General features: G+C 44.9%; 3 protein-coding genes across 4 annotated transcripts in view; all 3 read left to right on the forward strand.

The window, feature by feature from the left end:
* The first annotated feature begins 105 nt into the window (after positions 1-105).
* Positions 106-2,969, forward strand: AK6 (adenylate kinase 6). Of its 2 annotated transcripts, XM_062513413.1 has the most exons (5): positions 113-142; positions 676-768; positions 1,486-1,544; positions 1,626-1,771; positions 2,317-2,969. In XM_062513413.1, the coding sequence occupies exons 1-5, from the start codon at positions 115-117 to the stop codon at positions 2,504-2,506; spliced, it is 516 nt and encodes a 171-aa protein (XP_062369397.1). In that variant the 5' UTR covers positions 113-114; the 3' UTR covers positions 2,507-2,969. The 2 variants fall into 2 exon arrangements, with proteins under 2 accessions (XP_062369395.1, XP_062369397.1); XM_062513411.1 differs by having other exon boundaries at positions 106-142; positions 1,486-1,771.
* Positions 2,970-3,898: 929 nt separating this feature from the next.
* On the forward strand, positions 3,899-14,015 carry CCDC125 (coiled-coil domain containing 125). Its single transcript, XM_062513473.1, has 12 exons — positions 3,899-4,166; positions 5,259-5,317; positions 5,904-5,990; positions 6,847-6,924; positions 7,613-7,698; positions 9,290-9,372; positions 9,914-10,029; positions 10,457-10,564; positions 11,545-11,716; positions 12,786-12,919; positions 13,010-13,265; positions 13,723-14,015. Exons 1-12 carry the CDS (start codon positions 3,899-3,901, stop codon positions 14,013-14,015), a joined length of 1,740 nt encoding a protein of 579 aa, XP_062369457.1.
* A 51-nt stretch (positions 14,016-14,066) lies between these two features.
* Positions 14,067-27,807, forward strand: part of ZFYVE16 (zinc finger FYVE-type containing 16) — a 29,952-nt gene continuing 16,211 nt past the window's right edge. The window contains 6 exon segments of the mRNA XM_062513387.1: positions 14,067-14,092; positions 20,238-20,346; positions 20,530-22,685; positions 25,832-25,928; positions 26,804-26,980; positions 27,501-27,649. Of these exon segments, the coding sequence (XP_062369371.1) occupies positions 20,277-20,346; positions 20,530-22,685; positions 25,832-25,928; positions 26,804-26,980; positions 27,501-27,649 (2,649 nt within the window). The 5' untranslated portion in view covers positions 14,067-14,092; positions 20,238-20,276.

Raw genomic sequence — 27,807 nt, forward strand, 5'->3', positions numbered from 1 at the left:
TCTCCGCCGGCTCTTAGCCGCCCGCGCCGCGCCGGGCAGCGCGGTGACGCCATCGGAGCGCGCGGCGGCGGCGAAGGCCCCCGACACGTGTGTCCGCGGCGACGGGCGTCGGCCATGAGGCGGCCGAACGTGCTGATCACCGGTGGGCACCGCGGCCGCACCATCCAGCCTGGGGTGCTCTGGGGCCAAACCCGGGGGGATTTGGGGGGTGGGGTCCAGGGCTGATCTCTCTGAGGGCCTGGGGTCCCGGCCCTGGCCCAGGCCGAGGTGATTCGGGGCGTTCGGTCGCAGCCCGGGGGGATTTGGGGTCTGGGGACCCGGCCTCGTCACAGCCCTGAGTGGTTTAGCTTGTGAGGCAGCAGCCTGCCCGATGTGGGGTGGTTTTGCAGCTCCACTCCTTCATAAGAACGTGGGGTTCCTCTATTTTACCTGGGGGTTTTCAGATGAATGGAGATTTCCCTTCAAACCCTCGAGGCGTGAGTGACATTCCTGCACACAGTCAAGAGTTTTCCTGTTTCACTTCCCTCTCTTGTTTGTTCTACAGCTTTTTGCCCCTTTTCCATCCCATGAACTCTCCAATGTGGGCTGTCAGAGGGTTCCAGTTCACCTGGCGGGGCAGTGCCTGAGGGGACCTTCAAGCTCTCCCTTACCTTTTGCTGTGGGTTTGATCTGCAGGCACGCCTGGAGTTGGAAAAACGACACTGGGAAAGGAGCTGGCATCCAGAGCAGGACTGAGCTATGTCAACGTGGGGGACCTGGCCAGGGAAGGTGCTGTGTCACAGCTGTCCCCCCTGAGCATGGGGACACGCTGCTCAGTGTGACTGCTGCTGGTGCACTGGGAGTCCTTGCACACCTGCCTGGTGGTTGGAACAGCTCTGGGGTGCAGCTGGGGAGGAGGAGGTTCTGGGGAGCTCAGAACCCCTTCCAGGCCCTAAAGGTGCTTCAGGAGAGATGGGGAGGAACTGGGGACAAAGGATGGAGTAACAGGACACAGGGAATGGCTCCCAGTGCCAGAGGGCAGGGCTGGATGGGATCTTGGGAATTAGGAATTGTTCCCTGGCAGGGTGGGCAGGCCCTGGCACAGGGTGGAATTCCCAGAGCAGCTGTGGCTGCCCCTGGATCCCTGGCAGTGCCCAAGGCCAGGTTGGACACTGGGGCTGGAGCAGCCTGGGACAGTGGGAGGTGTCCCTGCCATGGATGGGGTGGCACTGGATGGGATTTAAGGTCCTTCTAACCCAACCCATTCTGTGATTCTGTGTATTAAATTAGTTTACTTCAGCAGGTGTGTCTGTAGCAGCACACTTGGTGCTAAGTAGTAAATAACGTCCTTACACGGATTTTTAAGCAGAGTGTTCCCTACCCTGAACTCTGCCTTTTGCCTGCAACCTCCTGAGAGAAGCATAACAATGTAAATTAATTGTGGTAGATTAATTGTGGTGACTACTCTGCTACCCAACAAACATCTGGGAATTCTCTGTGCTGCAGGAGAGCTGTATGAAGGCTTTGATGAGGAGTACGACTGCCCCATTTTGGATGAAGACAGGGTAAGCCCAGCTCCTAGAGCCACCCCTGCTGTGTTTTGGCCATGCAGTGCCAGTCAGTCTGCCCTGTGTGTTGTGGTGCAGGTGGTGGATGAGCTGGAGGACAGGATGAGCGAGGGGGGGGTGATTGTGGATTACCACGGCTGCGACTTCTTCCCCGAGCGCTGGTTCCACATCGTGTTTGTGCTTCGCACGGAGAACTCGTGTCTGTATGACAGGCTGGAGAGCAGGTGTGTCCCTGGGCTACATTACCCTAGAGTGCTCTTGTGGGCATGCCTTAATGTTTAGCTTTCCTATTTCCCAGTTCTGCACTGCACTGGTGTGTGACTCTGAACTCCAAACAAAGTGTCCCAAGCTCTCCTCACAGCTCAGTCACACAAAACAATCCTTTTCCAGCCCCACAACCAAGGACACCGCTGCAGCTCCAGCCCCAGAAAGTGCAAACAGCAGAGAATTGAGGGGAGAATCTGGGAGGGTGGGACTGCAGAGCCTGGAGCTGGGATGGGACAATGAACTCCATATGGGAATGGAGCAAAACTGATAAAAGTGTGAGAACCCATGACTGGGATCCATCCAGGGTGTAGCCTTGGCTCATGCACTGCCCAAGGTGAACCCTTGGAAGGGTTTTTAATAAATCCCTCTGCCCAGCCTCTGCTCCAGGGAGCCTCTCCAGGCATCAGTGGGACTTCACTTAGGGCATAAATCACTGATTCTCAAAAAAATACCTCTGTTTTCTCTGTGCCTCAGACTGCCTCTTGGTGCTCTTGTTTTCCAGGGGCTACACAGGGAAGAAGCTGCAGGACAACATTCAGTGTGAAATTTTTCAGACTCTATATGAGGAAGCTGTGTTGTCATATAAAAAGGAAATTGTACACCAGTTACCCAGCAACACTCCAGAGGACCTAGAGAGAAATTTGGATCAGATTATGCAATGGATTGAGCAATGGATGAAGGACAACAACTGACTTTTGGTGTAACAGTAACTGCTGGATCTCTTGGGAGGCATGGTTTAATAAATTCATAGTTTTTGTATTATAAATGACCATAAACGTTGTTGTAACTGGCTGGGGAGTAGAAGGAGGTTCGGAGTAGCCAGGTTGTGAGGATTTGTAACAGCACCTTGAGAGACAACAGGAGAACTGATACAAGTGACTGAAAGAATGAAAATGAGGCGGTTGCCCTGAGTAGCAGGAGCTGTGTTCAGTACCTGAGAATTCCTTGGACCTTACAAATAAAGCCAAACCATTAATTCCCTGCAAGAAAACTGTAAAATCTTGATAACAGATGGCAGTTGAGGCACTTTTGATTTCCAGAGGGTGGAGCAGTGTCCTGAAAATGAGTTGATGCTGAGCTGTGGGATCAAAACCTGCTGTGCTCCACTGTGTAATGCAGGGTGATGCAGAGTGAGAGGGTTTGGTACAGGTTGAAGCAGGTCCTTTGCTTTGGAGGGAAAAGAAGTGATGCGAGTTATTCTGAAATGATTGCACAGAGCTTTGGGGATTTCTTCATGTGTAAGGAAACATCAGCCATGTGAGCACTGCTCTGGTGTGTTTGACAATAAACTTTATTTTTCCTTTTTCCTCTGTGCTGCCCATTCCCTGTCCCAGTCTGCAAGATTACCCAGGAAATGCGTCCATCACTTGTCAGGACAGACCTGCAGTGGTCCTAAACGTGGCCACTGATAAAACAGAGGCAGGGATCTGTTCTGATTGCTGTTAAAGCCTGGGCCCCAGGGGGGCAGGGCTGCACAAGGAAGAGAAAAGCCTTTCTTCAAGAGAAAAGCTGCTGGGAAAGAAAACCTTTGAAAGATTCTGCAGGAAGCGCTTGCTAATAAACTCTATATAAATGAGTTTGGATAGTAAAACTTCCTTGAAAACTTCTGTCGTGAGGAGTGGTGTTGTTACACATTTCCAACTTCATTTTGCTGGGCACGGGGCTGCAATACGGACCGCTGATAAAGAACAAGAATAACCAAACAAACACCCAAGCAAACAAACCAACCGCTCCGTGCGAGCGGGCTGCGGGCAGCTCCCGGAGCCGCTCCCGGGGCGGGACCGGCACCGCCGGTGCGGGAGCGCAGGTGGGTCGGGGGCTCGGGGGGACCCGGGGGTGGCTCCCAGGGGGTGGCCCCGAGGTGTCCCCACCCCGGCCGGGGTCTCATCGCGGGGATTTGGGCAGCCCCGGCTCCCCGGCGGAGCGTTTCTCGCTCGGGTCTCGTCCTGCTGCTATAAACAGCTTTCCTGTTTTTCCAGGGAAAATCTGGCCTTGCGGGAGGCGCTGTTCACCGGGAGGTGAGGGGCCCTCAGTCAGGGAAAAAAAACCCAAACCAACTGAAACTAAAAAAACAGAAGGAGAAGATGGAGGAAGCAGAAGATGACATGACATGTGGAGACTTGGGAAACGGACTTGGGAGAAGACCGGGAGGTGTTTATGAAGGGGAAAACTTACAAAATTACTATTTAGTTAGATCTAGGAAGGGATCTGGAAGGGCTTGTAATTCCCCCTTGTCAGCAAAGGCAGCAGAAGAAAGCGATGCTGCAGCTCTTCCTGCTCCAAAACGAAACAGCTTTTACGATGGATCACTCAAAAAACCTGCCTCTAGTTCCACACGACAGAATAGCTGTGGTAAGAGTAATCTGGAAGCTAATCATTCACGATAAGAAAAGTTTTCGTTAGTGAAAGTGAGCCGTTCAGCTGCCTCACAGAGTGTAATCGAATTTTAATTCAAGCCTTTTGCCAAAATCCCTGGAGGGTTCGGTGCCTGCTGGGATCCTCCACCTTCCTCCCACAACGTGAGCAGCAGAACTGCTTCCACTGGTCAAGGCCGTGACCATTCCTAGTGTGAAATGTCCGGTTTTAAAGTGTTTAATTTTGCATTTGAAAGTGACATTTAGCAAAGAGCATCCTGTGGTGGGAGCTCCTAGGTAGGTGTAGATGTGTCGGTGAAATTGAGTGACACTGCTTGGATTCCTGCTTTGTTTAAGCTGAAGTCTTCCTAAAGATAGTACCTAAAGCTTGTAGCTAAATATTCAAAATATTATTTGCTCATTAGTTGAAATTAGTGAATTGGCTTACTTCAGGGGTTAGGAAATTGTTTTTAGAACCTGCATTGGCATTCATCTTCCTTTTTTGTGAAGGCAATGCTTCTGTAAAAACACTCAAGTGTAGGCAGTGCTGTTCATTACAGTCCAGTTACTTTCCTGTCAATTTCTAATATTTTGACTGAAGTATTTTTTGTGCAACTTGCTTATTTCTCTCCTTTAAACAATTCCCCATTATCCTTTCCACAAAAAGCTCAACTATCTCTGTTACTTGAAAATTTCCCCTACTTCTAAACAGTGCTGGTTGTGGTTTCAACTGTGGATGTTGGAAAGTTGCAATCAGAAAAGAATCTAATTTTTTTTTTCTAATCGAGATGGCAATTTTGTTGGCTTTATTTTAAAGGAAGTTATAAAATGTTTGTCTTTATGTCTCTTTACAACAGACATTTCTTTCCCCCATTTCACATCTTTAATTGTAAAGCACTGTCTTTGAAGTTCGTATTGATGTGTTTCTTAAATCTGTTTGTTAGCTCCATAAGAAAAAACCCCACAACACAAAGATGAAAATTCACCTTTGTACATTACCAGTTTTCAGGGTGAAATCCTCACTTTCAGTTTTTTTTCCCTTTAAATATTACGATATCTTATAATCTAGTATCCTCTATTAATCCTACAGAATCTAATACTGAAGTGTCAAATGAAGAACTAAAGCAACAACTTCGAGAAGCTCTGGAGGTTCGTAACAGTGCCCAAGGTGCTGCTCTCTAAATCTGCATTTCCTTTCAGTGTTGTAGGAGGATCTTGGCATCCTGAGAGACTTGGATGGACCCAGGCTCTTGACATTAAAACACCTTCGTTAGCTTTTATGCCAGGAAATCGTAGTGTGAGGTGGATTGTATATTCTCAGGGGTTTGTTTGTGTTTTTTTTTTTTTGGGATGTAGAGGGTATTGAAGATATTTCTGTGCTTTTCTGGCAGATATTTTTATTTTATTAAGCGTTGGGGTTTGAAAATCTGTAGTGTAAACAATCTTTGGATTTTTAGCCTGTGTTTTTGTTGAAAGGTAGTTAACAGTCCATTTTGGTTTTACTGTGGTTAAATGTGTTGAGGTGTTGGCATGACAGCCAGCTGACTTCAGCTGTAAAAATACACATTCTCTCTGCACTGTGTTCTTTAACCTCAGGTGAGCCTGTGAAAAGGCATCATACAGGTAGAACAGAGGTTTTTTTTTTGAGGAGGGAAAATTACATTGGTTTTACAGTCAAATCTTACCAGGATTACCTTGGATTTTACTCAAATGTATCCACTTTGCTGTACTTCAGGAACTTGAAATTTTGAAAGTTGAGCTTGAAGCATCTCGAAGACAGCTTGAAGGAAAAGATGAAGCCCTAAGAATCCTGCAGAGCATGGTAGGACCTGTTCAGAAATCACTTGGTACTTGGTGGTAACAAGGAAAACAGGCAAAATCTTCTGCTACTCCTCGTTAAAACCTTAAGGCCTTCCCAGGGCTGTAATTTGAGTCATTGAGTCTGCAGGTGTCTACAGACTTGCCTCTGCAATTTAATGGAACTAGAGTGTTATTTAAGAAAAATTTAGCATTGTAGCAATTCTCATAATTTTACCTTTGAGGATCCTTCAGGATTTATCTACTAAACATAAAATTAAAGCCTTTCTCCAGTCCCTTGTATTGAAGATTTTGCCAGTGCTTGGAATCCTACTGCAAAGTCTGAGTATGTTGAGTTCACTGCTCCATCTGCTGCCCTAGAGGCCAGTGTGCCTTAAAATGTCAGGTTGTTCTTTTGTGCGTAGTACTTTTATTCTCTTTCATTACAAATTCTGCTGAAAATCAGTTCCTGGGATTTAGCCTACTTACATAACCCATTTCTACTGGTCTAGTTTCTACCCTCACATATTTGTAGCAAGTTAGGCCTGGATCAGAGCTTAGGTGCGTTGTGACCCAGTTTTTTGAGATGTGATTTCCTGCACGAGCCCTGGAGAAGACATGATCTCAAGTTAAATGATGCTACACTGTCAGTTGCAGAGGTTATGGGATTGACACCCAAGTTTTTATGCAAGTTAGACTTGAGATCAGAGCCCTCTGGGGCTCACAAGCAAGTTGCTGGTGTTTGTAACTCTGCACACTGCTGTTTAACTATGAATGTGAACGTCTCTAGGTGTGAAACTGAAAAAATTAACTCAATTTAATCACAGCGTTTGACAGAGTTGAATTTTGGGATTTGGTTTGGTTGCTTGTTAATTTTACAGGCTGTATTTGACAAAGCCACAAGCCATACAAAAGCAATGCTTCAGAAAACCGAGGAGGAAAAGAGGACCCTAGAGAAGGTAAGGTGGGAGCTTCCTTCACACAGAGAAGCCCATGGATATTAAAAAGGGGTTATCAGACTGTTTATTTAAATCAGTGAATACCTGGCATTAATTCCAGGGGTTTTGTAAAAGGAATTCCTGTCCCTTCTCAGTAGAAAGGGAAATATTAATTTATCAGCCTTTTGGTCTAGGCCTTTTGGTGCTGTAATAATAATATCAGAAAATTCCCAGAGTTCTTCCTCTACTTTCAGCTGTTGTTTGTTGTGGGTTTGAGTTGCTCAGAGTGAGCTACACAACTCCTCAGTGGTTCATCTGAGGCTTCCCAGGGGCTCTGGGAAATGGGTGCCCAGTTTTGGTAGGGAAGCTGTGAAGGAGGAGGGAGGTGGTGTTGAGCTCCCTTGATAAAATGAGTTCATTTTTTTGGTTCCTCCTGCTGTTGTTCCACTCCCCATAATAGGAGTGGGACAGGGAGATGTGACAGCTTGGGTTTGTCTTTGTTGGAGGCCCCTGGAAGCATTAATTGTGTAGCAGAGACTGGAGTCCATAGGCCAGAGATGCAGAAACTTTGGTGTCTGGTACCAAATTTGCTGTTAGCAGTGTCACAGATTGTCACTGGTCACTGAGATCTCTGCCAAGCCCAGCACCCCGGCATCCTTCTGATGGGAGCCCTGTAATGAGCTGCTGCAAGCTTGTTTTGTTTCCACAGGAAATAAATATCTTGCAATGGGAAATTGAATTTGATCAGGACAGATTTAAAAACATAGAGGACACCTGGACAGAAAAATACGACAGGTATTTGACTTACACTGGGTATCACTGGGGGTTTTGTTTGATTTTTAAAAATTGCACTGAGTGCTCTCTGTCATCTCTTTTGTGTTCCAAACTTGCATCCTTAGGTTCTTTGGGGGTTTTGTATTTTCCCAATTCCCTTCCAAATTCTGGAAGATTTTGATTTTTCACACAAGTCACATTTGTATTTTTCAATTAAAACTTTTAGATCTATTGTCCTGATTTTTTTTTTTTTTAAGTGTCTGTAGGCTGGGTTTGCTAGGCTGAGTTTTATTTCATCGTGTGACCTTAGCCAGCTGGGGACTGATTATCCTTATTTACCTTAACTGTAGATGAGGCAGAGAGAATAATAATATATGCATGGAAGTGGAAATATAATTTCCTGGTTAATTATTTCTTTATTGTCTTGCACTGTGTGTCTGGGTGTGAGTACAGGTAAAATGCAGTGGTTTATAGAGAGGCTGATCAAGAGGTTCTTTGTTAAGTAAGAGTCACTCTGGGTGGACAGCAGGTGTGGTTGGGCAAGAAGAATGTACCAGAGGCACTGAACTAATAATACATAACAGACCTGGAGAAACAGCAGACTCACTCATCTACATGTAGAAATTATATCTCTGAAGCCTGCCCATCAGAGGAGTTGTTATTGTCATTATTTTTTTTTAAATATTATTGCTGTTGTTTTTACAATTCAGCATATGTTTCTATTTAAATGTGTTTCAGCTTCCAATCAAAGAATAAGCCAGAAGTTTCCACACCATTCCATAGGTACATTTGTCAAGGGATACCTCTTGAAAAGCTCTCTGGCTTTCCTGTCTGAATAGGTTGGAAGTGTAGCTGTGCAGTTTGGAGCCACAAAACTGGTGTTGACTGATGAAAGATACAGAAATAGCTTCACAAAACTGACAGCCAGGGGCTCAGCCTGCTTTGCAAAACATCTCATATTTTTCTGATAGTTTTCTGACATCTGAGGCAACAGGACAAGAAGAATGTGGATTTTCCATGGTTTTTTTTCCCTCCGGGGGAAATAATTCAGACTAGGCTGCATTTACTGACAGCTGAGGAGATGCACCAAACAAATTGTATTGCTGTGACATTTAGCTCGTCAGATTGCCACTGTTCTGTTCAAGAAGGAAATACTTCAAGGAAAAGTGCATTACCAGTGCTTTGTGTGTTCTCACATTGCAACACCTGAAGGCACAGATGTTCTTGAAAACAGGATTCAGACTAGAGGAAGTTTACAGACCAGAGCTGTCACACCTCTAATAGCAGTTTTGTTCTTCAAGGAAGTAGGAAATTTCTAGCAAGTGTTATAGAGGTTCATAATTACCAGTTTCTTTGCATTTCTAATGGAAATGTGGCACTTAACTCTTGTTAAAACTGTGGCCATTGCCTACTTACACATACAATTTTTAAAAAGATTTATATCTAGTACTCAGCTCCTTTCACTTTTGATTTTTTGATTCCCTCTTTTAAGTAATCCTAATTCTGATTTGCAGAAATATTAGATATCATGCTTTAACAGGTTATTTATAAAATTATTGAGTGTCCACTAAAAAACATTTTTTACAATAAATCCATTTTCTAACTTCTACAGGATATACTGTGAAAATGCAGCTCTTAAGGAAGCATTGAAACTGAGGACAGAAGAAGTTAAAACACTTAAAGCTGAAAATACAAGTAAGCCAGCAACAGCTATTCCTCTGAATACACTGTTCTTCAGGAATAAATCAGGATTTAGTGAAAGGTGTAAGCTTCCCGTGGGGATCAGTGTCTTGTTACTGGAAGCTGATCTTAGTGGATATGCAGAAGCCTGGAAATTAAACTTGAAAGCAGGCAGGGCAGCCACTGGATCAGAGGACTCAAGTTCCTTTCCTTTATTTGTGCCTTCCAAAAAGCTTTAAAATAGCTGCCTTAAATCATTACTTCCCCAGTGTTGTGCTGTTCTAAATGAGAGGCTGCCTGAATTCCAAGAGAAGAGCACTCAGTCCTGAGGCAGAGCAATACAGGAAATGGTTTCTCTCTCTAAGTGGGTCATTACTTCTGGGAGAACACAGAACAAGGAACAACTGGGATATGAGTTTCTCCATCTGCACTCTCATCTTGTTCCCAAACTGATGCTTGAACTATAAAACTGCTTCATTCAGGTGTAGTTGAACTCAGAAATTAAGAAATCAGAGCAGCAGGCTTTTGTAATCTCTTTCTTTGTTTTATTTTGTAGTCCTGAACCAGCAGTGCTTGGAATTCCTTGCAATGCTAGATGTGAAACAGCAGAAAGTTTTTCAGGAGAACATGTCGTTGAGCAAAAGTGACATTACTGATTATACAGGTCTTGAAGTAAGTATTGCCTATGTGTTTTTCCGTGTGGCTGCTTCAGAGGTATGTTTGTGTTCAAAATATATAGAGAAAAATCACTGCTCATTACGCATCCATTTTTAGCTAATTAGCACGTGCCTTTAATCAGTGCCTGTGGTTCTTCCTGGTCCACCTTGCAAAGAAAGATCAGACAGAAGAAGGCATCAGGCTATATTTCACAAGCTTATTTTTCTTCTTCCTAGCACTTAAACCCTGCTTTAATGATCACAGCAGTATCCCCTGAGGGCTGCAGGGTGTGGCACACCCATCTGTCAGGTTCTGCCTGAAAACTCACCTCTCCTTGTGAGTCAGAAGCCTCCACCTCCTGCTCTCTGTGTGTTTTCAGGGTGGTTTTCTGCTGGCACCTCTGTGGGCAGGTACTGACCTGTGGTTTGTTTTGGGTTTTCAGCTGGCAGTGCTGGGAGCCTGCACCTGCAGTCCTGCTGAGGGGCAGCCCTGTCCCTGTGCCAAAGTGGCAGCTCTCACTCGGAAGCAGCTCCTGCATCTCAAGCAAGAGGTGACAAACATGGGTGGGTGGGGACAAGGAGGGAGTGTTCCTGCACCTAAAAAACACAGGAGCACACAACCACTGCTTGCACAAACTCAGGTGTCTCACAACCACAGCCGCAGAAACAGTGCAAAGTTTGTTTGTGGTGCTTGTAATGCCATTGTTTTTGCTGGTAGAAAAGATTGTAATTATATCTACTCAGCTTTACTAGTTAAAATAAAGTGGTTTTTTGTGTTACTTTCCCTTCTCCCAATACTTTTTGATCTGGAAGAAGAGAACACACACACCCTAAGTGTATGCCCTCCATGAATGTACACACTGTGCATGTGGACTGACACTGAACCTTTTCCTTCCTTCCTTCCTGGCAGTGCATTTCACCCTTCCCTTGCGTTGGCATCTGCACCCAGAGCCTCCAGCTCAGTCAGCAAGCTGATGGTGCTGGAAAGTACCTATTTACCTCACACTTAAATCAATGATGGGAATTCCAAGCTCCTATTTTTTTTCCTATTTATTGAAATCGTGCAGATTTAGAATTTTTCTTCAAATTTGTATTTGACTGCAGATGTAGTAACCATCCTTGTGGTCTCTGCAGAACTTCCAGCTGACTAACTGGTTTTGAAAATAGATGCTGGCCTGTCCCTTATGATCCCTGATATGGATTCTAATCTCTTGCTCCTTTTTTGACTGGCCCAGCTGTGATGGGATGTTATTTCCCTCCTTGAGCTCTTGCACATGTGCAGAGATAAATAAATAAGCAGAGATGATAGTGTGGTTGGCTGGGGATGTGAACATGTGCAGACAATGAAGAGTAAGGACTGTAATACACATTTCAAAATAAGTTTCTTTACACATCAGAAAAACTCTTTGGTTCCTGCTACTTCTTTGATTATATTTACTTGCAAGCTGTCTGTGTTTTAATATTAATTTTAAATCTGCTTTTGCTTCTGAATTAGCTAACATGCTTTAAGTTTCCCCTGAATTAAAACCAGGTTGAAAATCTGAAGAAGAGCAAGGATGAAGCATATATCATGGCAGATGCCTTCAGAATTGCATTTGAGCAGCAGCTGATGCAGAGGAAGGACCAGGCTCTGCGGCTGGCAGAAGTGATAAATGTGAAGAAGGAAACCAAATTTGCAACCTGGAGACGCCTGCGAGGCACTGGTAGCTGGGCAGTCTGTGTGTCTGGGGGCTGAGAAAAGCTGATGTCTGGCTGTTCTTTAAGTGCTACCAGCAACTTCTCTGTTGTTTGGGTTTCTTTTCAAATGAGCTCTGTGGAAGAGTTGGGGGAGGAGGAGAAATGCAGAAAAAGAAAAAGCAATGTAGTTGGAGGGTTTTTAGCTCCAAAAAGAGTACTGAGCAGCCTGGTCTAGTGGAAGTTGTGGAACAAAATGAGCTTTAAGGTCTCTTCTAACCCAGGCCATAATTCCATGATACTCCATGACTGGAGTACTAAATAGATTTTTTCCTCTCTTTTTCACTTTTATTATGCATGTGTATCAATATTAGTGTTTATTAGTATCTTTACACTAATACAGAGTTCCAAAGCCCTGTGCAAAAGAGGAATAATTCTAATCTGTAAAGCAGGAATAATTCTAATAATCTTTCATTCTTAAAAAATATTATATAAAAATATTAAAATAAAGATAAAGAGAAGTATGTAAGTGCTTACATCATGATGGAAAACACTGCAGACTTTAAGAATGGCACGATAAAATTATTTTGACTATTGGCCCATAGCTGCCAGGCTTAGAAGGATGGTGTGTCTCCCAGATTCCTTGGGCAATCCTGGGGTGCAGCACTACGACAGCATAACCTTGAGCAGCTGTCTCCCCTGTGCTGGCACCTCTGCTGTCAGGCTCTGTTGCCTGGGACAAATGTTTCATTTTACAATTTCTGGTAATTCTACAAACACGTAAGCACCTGTATCAGAGAATCTTTGGGGGTTTTTAAGGTATTGATTTAAAACAAATTACACAAATTATTGTTTAACTAGGGCACCAAAAGTGTGTTTTCCATAGAATGAAAAGAATTCTCAGTTTGCCCAGGCCTGAGGTATGTGTAGCCTTCATGTGACAGCAGGAGCAGTGCTGCTGTGTCCCATGCAGAGGGAGAAGCTGCAGCTCACACTGCCCTTTTTGCTGAGATGATTCAGATCCAGGTTTATCTTATCCCAAAGCTGTTTTTCCCTTCCTGAGCAATTCTGCAGCTGATGCACTTCTGTTTTCCTCAGAGCGTGTCAAGCTCCCGGGGAACAAGAACAACCTGGGGCGGAAGCTGTCCAGCCTGCTTTCATCAGATGGGGACTGCAGGAAGGTGGAGGAGCTGGACAATCCCCACGAAATCCTGCGGATGTTGATAGATCTGGTCAGTATTTGGTTTGACTCTCCGGAGCGTGCGCGTTTCCCGGGTGTACATCCCTGACCTGACCAATGGCCGCTCTCCTTTCTGTTGAAGGTCAACGACAAGGAGGAGGCCCTGGCGCACCAGCGCAAGGTCAGCTACATGCTGGCACGGGCAGCTGAGGCCAGGGCGGCCGGGCTGGGGCAGGAGACAGCAGGAAGGTGTCGTCTTGGAGCCCCCAGTCCCTTGGCCTCCCCTCACGCTGACGGCCGTCGCCTCCCCATGCCAAGCCCTGCTCCCGCCCTGCCCCTCACAGCGGCGGCTGCGGAGCTCCGCAGGCCACGCTCCTGGCCCTTGGCGCTCGGGGACCGTGAGGCACTGTGCGAGTTCTTGCTGTGGGGGCAGCGTGGTTTGTGATAAAGAGATTCCTTGTGGAAACACCAGAACTGCTGTGATGGCGTCACTGTGGGGCCAATGTCACAGCGCGGGTCTCCGGGGGAGAGGGCGGCGTTTGTCAGTTCCACCGGGGAAGGGTCTATGGGCTGAGCCAACAGTGTCCGGTGATGGAGCCGCAGTGACGTAACTGTGAGGGTGTGGTGTCACCGGAACAGGTCTGAGGGGGATGGTGGAGCGGCAGTGATGTCACTGTGAGGGTGTGATGTCCCCGGAACAGGCCTGAGGGGGATGGTGGAGCGGCAGTGACGTCAGGGCGGGGTCTGAGGGTGTGGCATGACAAGACCCGGAAGGGAGGGGCGCCCCCTGCCGGCGGAGTGCGGGACAAAGAGAGGCGCTATGGCCTGCACGTGCGACTCCGCCCCATCCCACAGGCCCCGCCCCTCCTGAGTTAATACACGTGACTCCGCCCCTCTGTGTCAATCACACGTACAACCCCGCCCATTTCAACATACCACGCCTCCCCACGCTGTCCGTCAGACGTGTGGCCCCGCCCCTTCCCCCGCCTGCGCCCCACGCCGGCCGTGGCGGGAAGCGCACGCGCAGGGTGGGGATGGGCGCGGTCGCGACGACGTCACGCCTGGGCGTGGCCGCGCAGGCGCATTGCGTGCAGCGGAGGGTCGAGGCCGCCGCCCGGAGCTGCCGGCGGGGCTGGGGCGGGCCCTGAGGGGAGACGGCCCCGAGACGGCCCCGAACCGGCCGGGTGAGGTCGGGGTGACGCGGCTGTGGGTGTCTGACCTCTGGGTGGGTTATTTGCCCCCGGAGGTTTGGGGGTGTTAGTGATATTGTTGCTTACTGCTGTTCCGTTTGTCTTTATATGCGGTGTGTATAGTATATATGCAGAGAATGTTATGTACGGTATATGGAGAATATATATGGCATTTAAAGTAAAAGATACGAGATTATTTTGTAGGTTATATAGAATACATATATGGTACATAAAGTGTAATGGACAGTCTTACACTGTACACTTACGGGCATTAGCAGAGTGTAAAACATTTTGAGTCTGTGTTTAAATAGGAGCAGTAATGGCAGAGAACTGATCACTGACACCTTCTGGGCAGTAGGGTCCAGCTGGCTGCCAGCGCCAGCTGCTGTCAGTGCTCTGCGGCCCGGGCAGTGTGACACGAACCTCGGTCATTAATAATACAAATCTGAGCAAACGGCATGTTGAGGGAGCCGCGGTTTCCGCTGAGGAGCAGTCTGCCGGGCCATTCTCCAGACCCGTTTGCTGTCACTATGTGCTGTCGGAGGCAGTGGTGGCACTCAGTGTGTGTGTGGCCACCGGCCGGTTCCTCCCCAGCTGGTACTGCTGGAAATCACTGCTGGGCCGTTTTCTGGCTCCAGTTTGCTGTGTCCAATTCTGAGTTTCACGGCAGAGGAAAGAGAAGAATCTGCTGGGCAGGATCCAGCAGAGGCCACAGACACGATGTGGGCTCTGCAGCGTCTCTGTGGGAGCTGGGAAGGGGAGAGGGGATGCCATCGATGCATCCAAACATATCCATCCAGGCTGCCAGAGGATGGGGCCGGGCTCTGCTCAGGGCTGCCAGAGGCAGCACGAGCAGCAATGGCCAGCGAAGAAAGCCCAGGCAGCTGCAGCCCAGCAGCAGCAAGAACTTCTCTCCGTGGAGGGGCAGAGCCCTGGAACAGCTGCCCGGGGAGGGCCTGGAGTGTCCCTGTCTGGAGCCAGCCCAGCCCAGCTGGACACGTTCCTGTGCCCCTGCTCCAGGGGACCCTGCCAGGGCAGGGGATGGATGGACCAGAGCATCTACAGAGGTCCCTTCCAACCCTGTAATTCAGGGAATCTGTGATTCTCTGGGTGGTGTGAGTCATGCTATTCTCAGTTCACAGCATCAGGGTTCTATGGGCAGACGAATGAACGAACACTCTCAGAGGCTGAGGGTGATGTGGGATGGAGATATGAGGGTGATAATGTCACCACACTGATGGTTGAGTTCTGTCCTTCTGAAGAGTCTGCGTTTAATGGAATAGCACTCTTCAAACAATACAGTTTGTTGTGGTGTGCCCTGTAAGCTTGTCCTTGTTTGTCTGAAAACTTCTGCAGCTTCTGCCTTTACCCCGTGATTCAGCTCCCAAACTTGCAGTGGCAGCAGCCACCCCAGCTTGTAGTTTGGACAACAGGTTGTTTTGCTTGGCAGGAATAATTTTTGGTTTTAAGTTTTTCTCACAGTATTTGTTCAGTTGTACTGAACTCTCCATCAGGTTGATTGCTGATGAGCTCTGTGGGCAGCTGATTCTTTAAACTTTCTATCTGCAGGGCCTCAGGCCTGTGTGTGGGTGTATGGTGTTGGGGCATAGGGTAGGTGCTGAGGAGGAAAAAGCTGGTAATTAATTCCTTCAGTACCTCTGGTGCCTTTTCCGTGGTTTTAGAATTAAGAGTTAGACATGGGTGAGGGAAAAAAAGGGGTTTTATTTTGGCATTTAATAAGAAATTTTATGGTGTAGCAATTTGTCAAGGTGGAATATGTCAAAATTCATACATACTGCAGATGGTGTACACAATTTTACAGGTTTTGTAAATTGGTATATTTAACAAAGATGTTTCAATGAGACATTTAAATGAATAGTGTGATTTTTTTATTTTGAAGTATTTTTTTTCCTAGATGGGTCCAATATTAGTTCTCAGGATGTATTTTAGAGGGGGTCTTGGTTTCTCGAGATAGTGTAAGGTTTTCTGACTTTTGACTGTGAGGCTTTTAGGATGTTTGGTCTTTTGGCTCAGTAGACTATCAGGATTATATTAAAATATTAGGCTTAAAGAATTACAAATATGTATGTTAAGGACACTGAGAATTTATGAAGGGTATATAAAAAGAAAAGGCAAAAAAATCATCATGGCATCACCCTTAGCATGGGAGAAAGGGCACACTGTAGTAAATGAACATTTCACTGTGAACTTAGTGCTTAGTGCTTGTGTTTAAATTGGAGGGTTTGCTCTGTTTGTGGTAGTTGCTGGGGTGGTAAGGTGGAAAAAAACATTTAAATCCTCTTACAATTCTTAGTGCAGCTTTATGCTCAGGCTAAATGATGATGGAGCTGAAACAAGACAACTGTGCAGCCAGGAAAAAGATTACAGTTGTGGTGGTCAGAATTAAGGTGGCTCCTTAATCCTTAATTAGTGGTCATCTCTCTGGAGGGGAGATGTGCCCCTGCTTGTGTGTTCCTTTGCCTCCAAACCGCAGTTTGGGCTGTTTTAGTAAGTTTTGTGTAAAAGCAGGCCTGGCCTCTGAGGTGGGGATTAGCTGCAACAAACTGCAGGTGTGTGTGAACACTGCAGAGAGTGGTTTTCAGGGCTTCTTAGACATCAAGAGGCAGCTTGGCTTCAGACCTTGAACGGGTCAGTTGGTAATAATTAATAATCTGTTGTGCTTTGCAAGTTATCACCACTGAAATCGGCTAGCTACCTCCGTTTACAGAGCATATCTGGAAAAAATCCATGCTGTAGGCTGGCCACTCAGTCTCCCAGCAGCCTTGTGTTATCTTTCTCCTTTAAATAAGAGTGTGTTGAGAAGTGCCCAGGGGAATGTGGGTTTTGAATTCTGGAATATGTGCCTGTTACGTTAAGTAAGTAATTTATGAAGGACATAAAAGAAGTGTTTTTAAACGCCCTGCCACGCTTGTGGTCAGCGCAGTCATCGAGATCTCAGGGTTTGCATTGCACAGCTAATAGTTAACAGCTTTAATGTGGTAAGAGCTATTGCCTCTGCTTCTTACCTCGTGCTGTGTGGGGAGTGTGTCTGACCATTTGTTGGAGATCTAGGATGAGCTCGTTTAGGGACACAACAAAGGTTTATCTGGACCAGTGGCATGTCCAGTGTGCACTTTTTTTGTAGTATCTTTTGTGCTTTGATTATTATTTTTCCCATTTTGAGATGGACTGCTATTTTATCTTCAAGTCTTCTCCTACATAAATATTTAATCTATCTGAATGCATCTGGTCTTTAACAGACAATGATTTAAATATCATTTAAAAGTTTTTTAAAAAAATCTATAAAACGGAGCTGGTGAGAGCCTCAAGCTGTATGTCTCCTTGCACTATTAGGGACTTTCTGCCTCAGATAAAGTTCTAAGCATTAAATTTATTTTTGAAAAAATACTGGTCTGTGAACCAGTTTAGACTACATTCAGAGTTCTAAAAAACACGTTCAGAGAACAACAGTTGTGCCTACCTAAAATCATACACAGTGGTGGTGCTCCTGGTTTCTGATAGAATATGTGTAATTATTTCGTTACCTCCCCCCCAGAAAAAAATATATGTATATGCTCAGACCAAATTCAGTTTGCTGAAGCATGTGGTTCCTCCAAACCCTTCACCTGGGGAAGCAAGCAGCCATTTAATAAAAACATGTCACCAGAGCTTTTTCATAGCTTCTAATCCATTAATGTGAACACTGGGACAGGCTGTGGGCAAATCCAGGCAGCAGAAAATAAAACTTGTTCCTTTTGCTGGAAGGGGGTTTGAAGCATGAGAAAATAGAAGACTCTTAAAATTCTTTGGTGATGCAGGCATGTGGAGTCAGGACAGAGAGGTGCAAGGGGGTTAAGGGGTTACTGCTGGTCTGCCCTGTTTTGGGGGGTTTTGATTTTGTTGTGGGTTTCAGGTTTTTGCTTGTATGCCTGTTGCAGAAAAGATGAAAACCTATGAAAACTTTGAGGAAAGAGTAATGAAATTAGGATTAACATATGCTAGTTTTTCAGGGCTAGGTTAATGATTCAAAATATTTTAGCAAGACAAATAACTGTTTTATTTAAAAAATGGATTTAACTGAACAAAGCAGCATTGCTGGGTTAGTAGACTGAGGTATGACAGTTTTCTGAGCTCTCTGTAGAGGTGAATTAACCCATATTAAATAGATGTAAATATTGGCATATGATTTTAGTTCTTTTTATTGAGCCCTACCTTTTTTGGAGAGTTTAGTGGGCCAGCACTGTATGGCATCAATGCACCCTTCTAATTAGCATTATAATCTAATAATTGATAGTTTTGTAGTCTAATAATGCCCTTATGCTTAAATCAGAATTTGTTGTGTGTCTCTCAAGAGTGCAACACAATTAATATTCTCTAGGCCTTTTTAATTAAAGACAAAGGTAGACAAAGTAATTACTTGCTTCTCCTCTATATTTTTTTTAAATAGGGAAGGTTTTTGGTTCTTATTAGTATCTGTTGTTATTGATATCTGTGATACAGGGTGAAGTTGTATAATAAATACCTACAGAGAACAGAAATCAGCATTACACACCTCCTGATGGCCCGTTTTCTTGTAACCCTTCAATATTTCTTGTTTATGTGGTCTATCTGGCTATTGACTGTCCACAGGTACGTGCTTTAGGGATGGGATCTGCACTTTGATGTCTCTCAGTGAATCACCAAAACCTGTTAATCGTGTAAGGTTCTTAATTGAAACAACTTCCAGTTCATGTTGTTACATCCCCCTTGCCAGGAGGTCGTGATTGCTTCAGGAAGAGCTGTGTTCAGGTGGGTGAGGAGAAGGAGCACTGAGTCTGTGCCTGCTGCTCTTTGAGCCCTCTAGACCTGTGTTAGAGTGCAGCCTGACCACCTTGGCTGTCACTAACTGGTAGCCACGGATATCAAAACAGTGATGTATTCAGGGTGTTCATTTTTGGCCTGCATGTGGGGACAAAGTACTGCATTGCTGCATATTTATTTCACCTTCCTTATGCTTTTGCAAGCCTCTGTTTGAGCTGCACATTGCCTTCAAGTGCTCTTTTCCCGTGCATGTGAGTGTGGTAAATAATTGCATAGCATGTGGCAAACAGTTACATATTAAACACAGGTTAAAGCTCCTGATCTTGACTATTCAGTGAGAGGAAACCTTAGTGGAGGGAGGTAAGGCACAGAATATAGATCTGTAGCTGCAGGGTGGCCTGAGTGGTGTGAGAGGATTTAAGTGTTTGTTTGGGCTCTTAAGATTTTAGAAGAATGCTGGACATTACTAGATGGTCAGAACAGCAGTTGGATTGGGGTAGGGCATGCAGGCAGCCAGTTCAGAGGCTGAATGCAGAGATAAAAGCAGAAGGAAAACTAGACAGCTCTCTGCAGGTGTTTTTCACAGACATTAGTCTAAATGGATCTCAGTCCCTTCAGCTGGCTCAGTGGAACTGTAAATACTGATTTTTTGATGGGCACTTCCTCTGTATGGGTGTTCAGCCATTAGAAAAGATGTGCAGTTGGAAAACAGTTGAGTGACTGAAAAGGCATAAAATTGAGTGGCTGGAAAGGTTCATTAAACAAATAAACTGGGGTGTTTTGCAGTGGGGAATGTGATTGATTAATAAACAGCTTTCTGATGAGCTGGTAAGTCTATAAGAAGAGTTTTATGTTCTTGGGGGTCTCAGAAATTTGTTTTATAGCTGTTTATGTGTTTTGAGTAGAATAGAAATTATGAGCTGAATTGCCAGGTTGGATTTTTAATTTTTATTATTATTTACACATTATTTACAGTTCAGTTGTGTGGAAAGGTAATAATGACCTACTTATTTTTTTGCCTATGAACTGTGTGGTGTAAAATGTTAGAAGATCCTAATATTCCTTCTGGTTTTAAACTTGATGATATTGTAATGCCATAGCAAATTCTTTCAGATGCCTTTTATTTTTTTAATAAGTAGCCTCAATTTTGCGATTTGAAGTGAATTTGGGGTTGTATTGTTCATAGTGCTGAGGACACTGAGCATATCCAAAATATTTAGAGACTGCAGCCCTGTTTGTGCTTTGGGTTTGTTTACAAGAGGGAGAACAAAGTATTAATGAAAAAAAAAAAAGCCCTCATATGAGCTGCAGTCTAATATGAACCCTTGGGCTTTGTAAACAAAAAATGCTTTGAATTAAATGCTGTGTTTTTCTCTGTAGGTTTAAGAAGGCTAAAGCTTCACTCAAACTGTGACTAGAATGGACAGTTACTTTAAAGCTGCAGTCTGTGACTTGGACAAACTGCTTGATGAATTTGAACAGAATACAGGTTGGTTTCTGCACTGCCTTTTTCGTGGAAGTACATGGTCAAATGACTGTTACCATGGTGTTTGAAAGTAGCATCTGCTAAGTAAAAGCTTGTATTGATGAATAGATGGGGTTGAGAGGGAGTACACTGTGGAAGAGAGGAGTCTTATAAACTTTGCTTTTGATCTCTTCTTGCTTAAAATAGATGAATGTGAGTGCTTCAGAACACCTCAAAGTCCATATGAGTCAAAGCTTTCTTCAGTCCTGGACTGCTTGGAGCATGCACACCCCACACCAGGGCAGCCAGAGGATCCTGCCAGATGTCCTGCCCCAGAGCAGAGCTCTCTCTGTGCCCCTGCAGGCATGGGCAGCGTGCTCAGTTACTCCCCACCCAAAGAGAAGGGTGTTGCTGGACCTGACCTTTTGTCCACTCTGGACAGTAGGCCCCTCAGTGAAGCTCAGGCTTTGAAGCTGGGAAGGTGTAGCATACCTGTGTGTGATCTAGTTAGTGACACAGCAAATTTAATCCACTCAGTGTCTGCTGCTGAGGGGGCTCAGAAGCTGCAGCGGGATGACCTCCAGGACATCCAAGGGCCTGCTGGCTGTGACATGTCTTGTGTCCCTCTTCCTACTTGTGTGACATCACCTGGCTGCACTGGGGCTGCCAGCACAAGCCACAGTGATGGGGACTCAGTGTTACAAGATATAGGGCATCTTACAACAGAACAAAGTAATAATTTTGCTTTAAAATCAGAGAATTATGCTGCAGGAGCAGTCCTGGGTCTGTGCAATGATCACCACAGGACAGAACCTATGAGGTGCAGTGAAATACTCGACCACCCTGGACAAGCTGCTGCCCTGGATACTGAATGTGTCATTGTGGCACCACACAGTTTGAATGCATACAGTCCCAAAGATGAGAAAGCCTGTGAAAAGCTGCCTTTAGAATCACAAGACAACAGCACATGCTATGCAGCAAGCACAGAATTGTGTGGAGGAAATGCCATAGGAGAGGTGGACCCAAACAATGGGAGTAATGCTGATTCCATGCCTTCAGATCTGCCAAAGAGGCATCTCTTGCACAACAGCAATACAACATCACCTGGAAATTGTGTCTCACTAGGCTGCTCGTGTCAAATAGGAGCTGAAGTAGAATTGGAAAAGAAAGGCACAGAAGAGAATGTAGATAAAGAGCTTAATAGCAGTGAGATAGTAAGCAGTGTTTCTGGTTCATGTATGTCAGCTGAGGATGTCCAGGCATCTCTGTCTTGTCTTTCCCTTCCTGTGTCCATGTGTGGTTCATCAGTTGTAACAGAAGAAAAGGTTAATCCTCTACCTCAGAATGCAGTGGCAGAGGTTATTAATGATCCTGTAACTGTTCATGCTGCAGAGTCTAAAATCCACCTCCCTGGCAAGGAATCCTGTGAAAATACTAGCTGGCATCAGCAGGAAGATTTAACTGAAATGAATGAAAGTATTGCAGAAAATAGTAAGGATGGAGAGAAGTGTAGTAATGAGAATGTAACTGATGATGGTGATTCTCAGCAAATCAAAGCCTTTGCTTCTGGTTTTCTAGACCTTGGAGCTGAGCCGTCTGGTGTTGTTGTAGACACTTTTTATGATGAGAGCATGAGCTCTGTTATGGCTGACTTTACTGTTGAGGAGGATGTTATTAAAAGTGATATTCTAATAAGTGATGCTGAGCTTGATGATTTCTTGTATGGACAAAGTGTGCAATCCAGTGTGTTGAAGTCATCAGACAATGATGGTAACTTGATGGAAGCTGATGCAGATGGAGGGAATTTAACAGATCTGAACACCCTGGATTTCACAGAGGTCAATGAAGAATTTATGCAAACAAAATTGGAGGAGATAATGAGCATTGATAGTAACCTTAAAGCATCTGTTCCTGGCAGTGAAGTGGAAGCTGCAGCAAAAGTCAGCATGTCTCACAGCCAGGGCATGACTGAGAGTGGCAGTGGAGCTGTGGCTTCTGATGTTTGTACTAAACGTGCTAGACCAAAGCAGTTGCTTGACCTTTCCCAAGGAGCTGCTGGTCAGAAACAACTGAATAAAATACATGAACCTGAAAGAGAAAACCAGGAATCTGGTTCTGTTACTGCTGAAGCTCCCCTCTCAGACACTGGTGTAAATGTTGGTAATTATTCTGACGCTGGGGAAAGCAGCTCGGAAGCTGGAGGAAGTCAAACATCTGAAAGCTCTGAATCGCGTAGAACACCTGCAGTTCTGTCGTGGAAGCAGCCCCTGTGGGTCCCAGACTCTGAGGCACCCAACTGCATGAACTGCCAGGCCAAATTCACCTTCACAAAGAGACGACACCACTGCCGAGCCTGTGGCAAGGTGAGTTACTGCAGAGGGGTCCTGTGCTGCTGACAGGAAACAGAGATTCTGATTTAGGCATAACCAAGATAGAGAAGGGAAAGAATACTGACACAAGTTTTCTAGGCTCAAAAATGCTTCATTTAACAAAGACCAGTTTTTATTTTCCCTCTATAGGCACCTAAAGACTGTCAGGAAAGACTGATGTTAATTAGGAAACATAATGACCTTTTTTGTGGAAATTGTGATTAAAGAGAAGTACTTAAATATGTTCTTACCTGCCATTACTGGCTGGGCTGATGTCTTTTGCATAGAGAAGGAGAGATGAGATGATGGACTACTTCATCATAATCATATTGAATCAGCCCGTTATTGAGCTTTCAATTTAAGTGTTTATGTTTTAAAAAATTGAGTGGTGATGATGAGTATCCAGTGGTTTCACTAGCGATTATAACTGTAGAGTCCTGCCCATGAACCTGAAGGGATTGTGCTCTTTCAGGACATGTAGCAGCAGTACCAGTGCAAAAGGATTTATGGTCTAAATCTGTCTTCCAGTGTGTTTAGGTGTACCATTTTCTAGGGAACTAATCTTAGGGGAAAAGTATGTGATTCACCAACAAAATGAGTAATTGCAAAACTTTTTTTCAACCTGAGGTCTTCCACAGAGAGCAAGTGGTGCCCAAGCTGATAGTCAGTTCAGAATTCCCTTGTGATCTACTGTGGTTTGTAGTAGTGCATAAATGGAAATGCTAGCAATACCAGTGACCTCACTGTTCAGTGTTGCTCTGTAAGCTTTAAGGATGAGGAGACAAAACAAAAACTAGTGTCAGTACTAGGTTTTAGCATCCCCAGTGTTAAGCACCACCATGGTAGTTTTTCTTTGCACCCCTCTTCTAGCTCTGTGTATTTAAAGCATGATGCCCATTTACTCAGCTGTAGCCAGCATGAACTAAAATGTAGGTGTGAATTGGAGTGTCCAGGAAATTTAAGAGCTCCTTGTGCCAACCTGGAAGCCATTGAACTTACTGCCAGAATATCCTGGTGAGATTCTGTGATGGCTTAAAACACAGTCCTCCAGAGTGGGTTCCACTTCAGTCATGAGACTGACTGACTTCAAGTTCCTGTGAAGTTCTCACTCCTTGTCTAGAGATGGGGGTGGGAGACCCTTGACTGCACTGTCCTGTTGACAGCTGTGAGTGTGTCAGCTGAGGGGCTCTTGGCAGAACAGCAGTGAAATTAGTGGGAGCACCACAGTGACTGTTTATTAGGAGAGTGACTGAAGGCAGCATGGGTTGTCTAAACCTTACAGATATGGGAGTGCTGTGCAATTACAGCTTTTCTGAATGTGCAGGTTAACCTTCTGCCTTGTGAGACTTCTTGTCTTTTTAGTAGCAACTCCTTTTTGTCTTCAAAAATCCCAAGTAAGACATTCCTTGTGAAGCTGCTGTTTGTGTTTTCAGCAGCTTGGGAAGTAAGGGAGAACTGGTAGGAATTCACAGTTATTCTCTGTGGACTGTTCTAGAAGACAGTTGTATGGATTCCCGTGGTCCTACCTCTTTTTTATCAATGAAATGGCAACACCTGTGGACTCTGGCATCTGTAATGGAGGGCAGTGTGCAGTTAGTGTTTTCCCTGTTTTCTCTCCCACCTGCAGCCCTCACAAAGCCAAACAGCTTTGCAGTTCCATTGTCCAGGTGTTTGTCTCTTGCTGTGGTACCATTCTTCTTCCTAGTTCAACCAGGACCCACTCGTTTGCTCCACAGCCTGCTGTTCACTTCCCTTCTCCTGTCCCTTAGTTTGCCTTCACCTTTTTAGGTGCATTAGGATTAATCCTCGTGCAATCCTCTCAGGTCCCAGTGTCACCAGAGGTATGAGAAGGGTATGAGGAGAATAATCCTTGCAGGGGATTGCCATTTGAAGCCCTGAAGTGGATTATAACTGATTAGTGATTAGTCCTCACCTGTTCCATTCTTAAAGTATGGACTGAGCGTGCGTGTTTCCTGTTGAGGTAGATTACCTGTGGCACTAATCCAGAAGCTGCTGGAATAGTTTCTTTTTTTTAGCTCATATTGTGCTGATCAGTCACTGCTTTTACAGCAACTTTTCCTGTTCAGAGGAGTTAATTGTAATAACTTTATTTTTCCTATGTCACTACTGTTTGGGATTTCCTGCCCCCCTCCCTTGATCCATTTTGTTTTTCTGGATTGGGAGCAATTAGGAGTAGAGAAGACCTTTAGGGGTTTCAGAAGACGTTTTGTCAATGCTTCAGAGACTGCATACACCTAAGAATAGTGTGATTCATTAAAAACTTGCAGATCATCCTTAAGAGAAGATAAAGGGAAAATGACAAAAGCTCCAGATATTTATGGCAACTCTTGCAAAACACCAGCTAGTCTAAAGACATAATTCTTTGAATGGGATTGTGTAGAAGCTGTCCAGCCTAATAAGACACACTTTCCCCCCTGTTTCTGCTTAAAAATAGACAGGATATATACCCTGTTGGAATAGAAGAGCATATACTGTTCTTCCAAAGCAATGTTCTCTGAGAATACTTGTCTGAGAGGAGCTCATCCCATGCAGGCAGCACTGCTTGTTCTTGCTGAGGGAGCAGGAGAGCCACTAAGCCTCAGCAGTGAACCAGCATGCCCCAGCAGCCTGGAGCAGAGAGCTCTGCTGTCCCCGGGGGGAGAGAGGAGCATGGGGTGTGTGGCAGGCTGAGAGCAGCTTAGTGAGAGCTCACTAAGAGCTGTAGAGCTGGGACTAAAGCACCACAGCAAACCCCAGCTCTGCACCTCAGTCCTTGGCCCAAGCATGGGTGATTAATGTAAAATGGTTACAGGAGCATCGAAAGTTGCAGTGAATTTGGGATAGGTGCTGCAACCTGAGATTCTTTTCACTGCTCCAGATAAGAATGTTAATGTAATTTCAGTTAGGTCCTCGATATTGCTGCTTCCTGCTGGGTATATGTTGTGGGTTCTGTTCTCTGTTGGTTTTTTTTTTGTTTTTTTTTTTTTTTTTTCTGAGGGTTTCTGGGTCAGGGATCAAGATACAGGTTTGAATACAAGGCTGCAGATGGTTTAGAATGGAGCAAGTGCATTTTTTGGAAGAGTTTCCTATTCACTGTGCAATATGTCTGTAATATTTAATGCAATCCTTTTCTGATTCAGGTTTTCTGTGGTAGCTGTTGCAAACGAAAATGCAAACTGCAATACATGGAGAAGGAAGCAAGAGTCTGCACTGGCTGTTATGATGATATTAACAGAGGTAAAGAGGGGTTTTTTAGTGATTGTAGTAATAGTTGGGGTATCGCTTTTACCTTTCTTCTTTTTGGGGAGCTTCATTACTCTGATGTAGGTTTTCCTATTTCTGAGATGTAGGGATAAAGATAATAATTGTATCTCTTAGTTGGATTCCAATTCTTGTTTTGAACTTTGAGTCTCAAGTTGGTTGTTTTTCTATTAAAAATAAAAATAGTTTTTAACTCTCTAGGACTAAATGGGAAGTTACAGAAGAATGCAATTTATCCTGTTGAGTCATCTGTGACAGGAATCTAGCAGAAGTTATCCTCCACGGTAGCCCTCTGTGTGTTTAAAGGCCACATCCCTGCTTGTTCTCACATGTTGTTTGCCCACTTTCTGTTGCTTCCTGTCCTGTGTTTTTACAAGTTACTTACCAGGGCTGCAGTAAATGACTCATCAGGTAACCTTTTCTTAACTGGAGGCTAACCATGGATGCTTATGAAAACATCAGGAGAAGCAGATGAGGTCCTGTTGATGAGTATGTAAATAACAAGGTGAAAACATGTCAGATTTTTAATAGGCCACCTGAGTGGAGTTCAGCCTGACAGATGTGCCACGTGTTTGCCCCAAGGGTTGGGGGTCACAGTGATGTAGTCACTGCAATACTGCCAGGAGGAGGGGAGGTCTCTCTATCTCATGAGAAATTAGGCAATTATACAGGTTTAAAACAAATCTAAATTTCCTTCCATACAACAGTTTGAGTGTTTATTTTTCGTAGCTAGATCACAAACTGTGCATTGCCTCTGCCACAAAACAAAACAACTCGCCCACCCACAGTACTGCTCTGCAAATGAAATTTAATCAACTATGAGATCTTAAAAACTAACCACATTATTTTAGCACAGGCATTTGAAAGGATGATGAGTCCAACTGGTCCTGTCCCAAATTCTAGTGTCTCCTCTGAACATTCTCCCGCTGTTCCACCGGTGGAGGAGGCCCAGGTACCTGGTAGTGCCAGCTCTCCTTCACCATCTGCACTGTTGCCCATCTCAGCCCTTAAACAACCTGGTCCTGAAGGTACAGATGCTAAATGTATCCAACGCTTGAGAGTCTCTTTGGAAAGAGCTGCTTATCACATCTGGGATTTATAGCTGGTATTTTTTGTGTGAAACAGGAACACTGCATGGAAACACTTTCACTTCCCAGTTTTGGTGCCAGGCCCAAGCTGGGACTAAATCTCCATTTGTGAAATCTGGATGTTACTCTTTTCCTTGCCATCTCTTGTTTATATTGTAAATCTTTTTGTGGAGCTGTTAATTTTATAATTTTTACGTGTCTTGGAAGAGGGGGGATTGAGGAAGTAGTCTTCTGTAATGTGAATTAATAGATTTAACTGTAGCAGGGCAGCTTCCGCTGCAAGTGAGAGATTTTGTTGCAGGTATTTGCCTGGTTGGAGACTAGCTAATGTCAACCTCTGCCTGTGCTTCCTTCTAGTAAACAGATTGTACATTTGTTGGGGAGAAGGGGCTTAATTTCTGTCCCTTTCAGATGTTGGAACAGTGTGATGATACGGAGTTGTTGTTTTAACCTGTCACAGGGCTGTGCCCCAGAGAGCAGAAGAGGGTTTGGTTTGCAGATGGTATTTTGCCCAACGGTGAGGTGGCAGACACAGCAAAGCTGTCCTCAGGAGCAAAGAGGTCTCAGGACTCCAGCCCAGTGAACGTGGAGCTGCCAGAGACACCCATGGTAGGAGTCAGGGTGGTTCAGCTGCATGAATTACCTGTTGGGACACCTTGGCTTATCGCTGATTGCACACCACGGCTTCTGATTCACAGCCTTTGGATCCCGAGACAACACTTGAGAATTTTTTGGTGGGGCTGTGAAGTCCTTGTAGTAATTTTCAA

The sequence above is a fragment of the Cinclus cinclus genome, chromosome Z (genome assembly GCF_963662255.1).
Source record: "Cinclus cinclus chromosome Z, bCinCin1.1, whole genome shotgun sequence".
In the NCBI taxonomy this organism is placed as follows: domain Eukaryota; kingdom Metazoa; phylum Chordata; class Aves; order Passeriformes; family Cinclidae; genus Cinclus; species Cinclus cinclus.

What these genes read in the sequence shown, in the direction of transcription:
- AK6 (XM_062513411.1), top strand. Translation starts at nt 115, where the DNA reads ATGAGGCGGCCGAACGTGCTGATCACCG. An exon ending in GCCGAACGTGCTGATCACCG is followed by an intron (nt 143 to 675) that starts GTGGGCACCGCG and finishes TTTGATCTGCAG; the next exon opens with GCACGCCTGGAGTTGGAAAA. An exon ending in TATGACAGGCTGGAGAGCAG is followed by an intron (nt 1,772 to 2,316) that starts GTGTGTCCCTGG and finishes CTTGTTTTCCAG; the next exon opens with GGGCTACACAGGGAAGAAGC.
- CCDC125 (XM_062513473.1), top strand. Translation starts at nt 3,899, where the DNA reads ATGGAGGAAGCAGAAGATGACATGACATGTGGAGACTTGGGAAACGGA. An exon ending in CTGATTATACAGGTCTTGAA is followed by an intron (nt 10,030 to 10,456) that starts GTAAGTATTGCC and finishes TTGGGTTTTCAG; the next exon opens with CTGGCAGTGCTGGGAGCCTG. An exon ending in TGCGGATGTTGATAGATCTG is followed by an intron (nt 12,920 to 13,009) that starts GTCAGTATTTGG and finishes TTTCTGTTGAAG; the next exon opens with GTCAACGACAAGGAGGAGGC.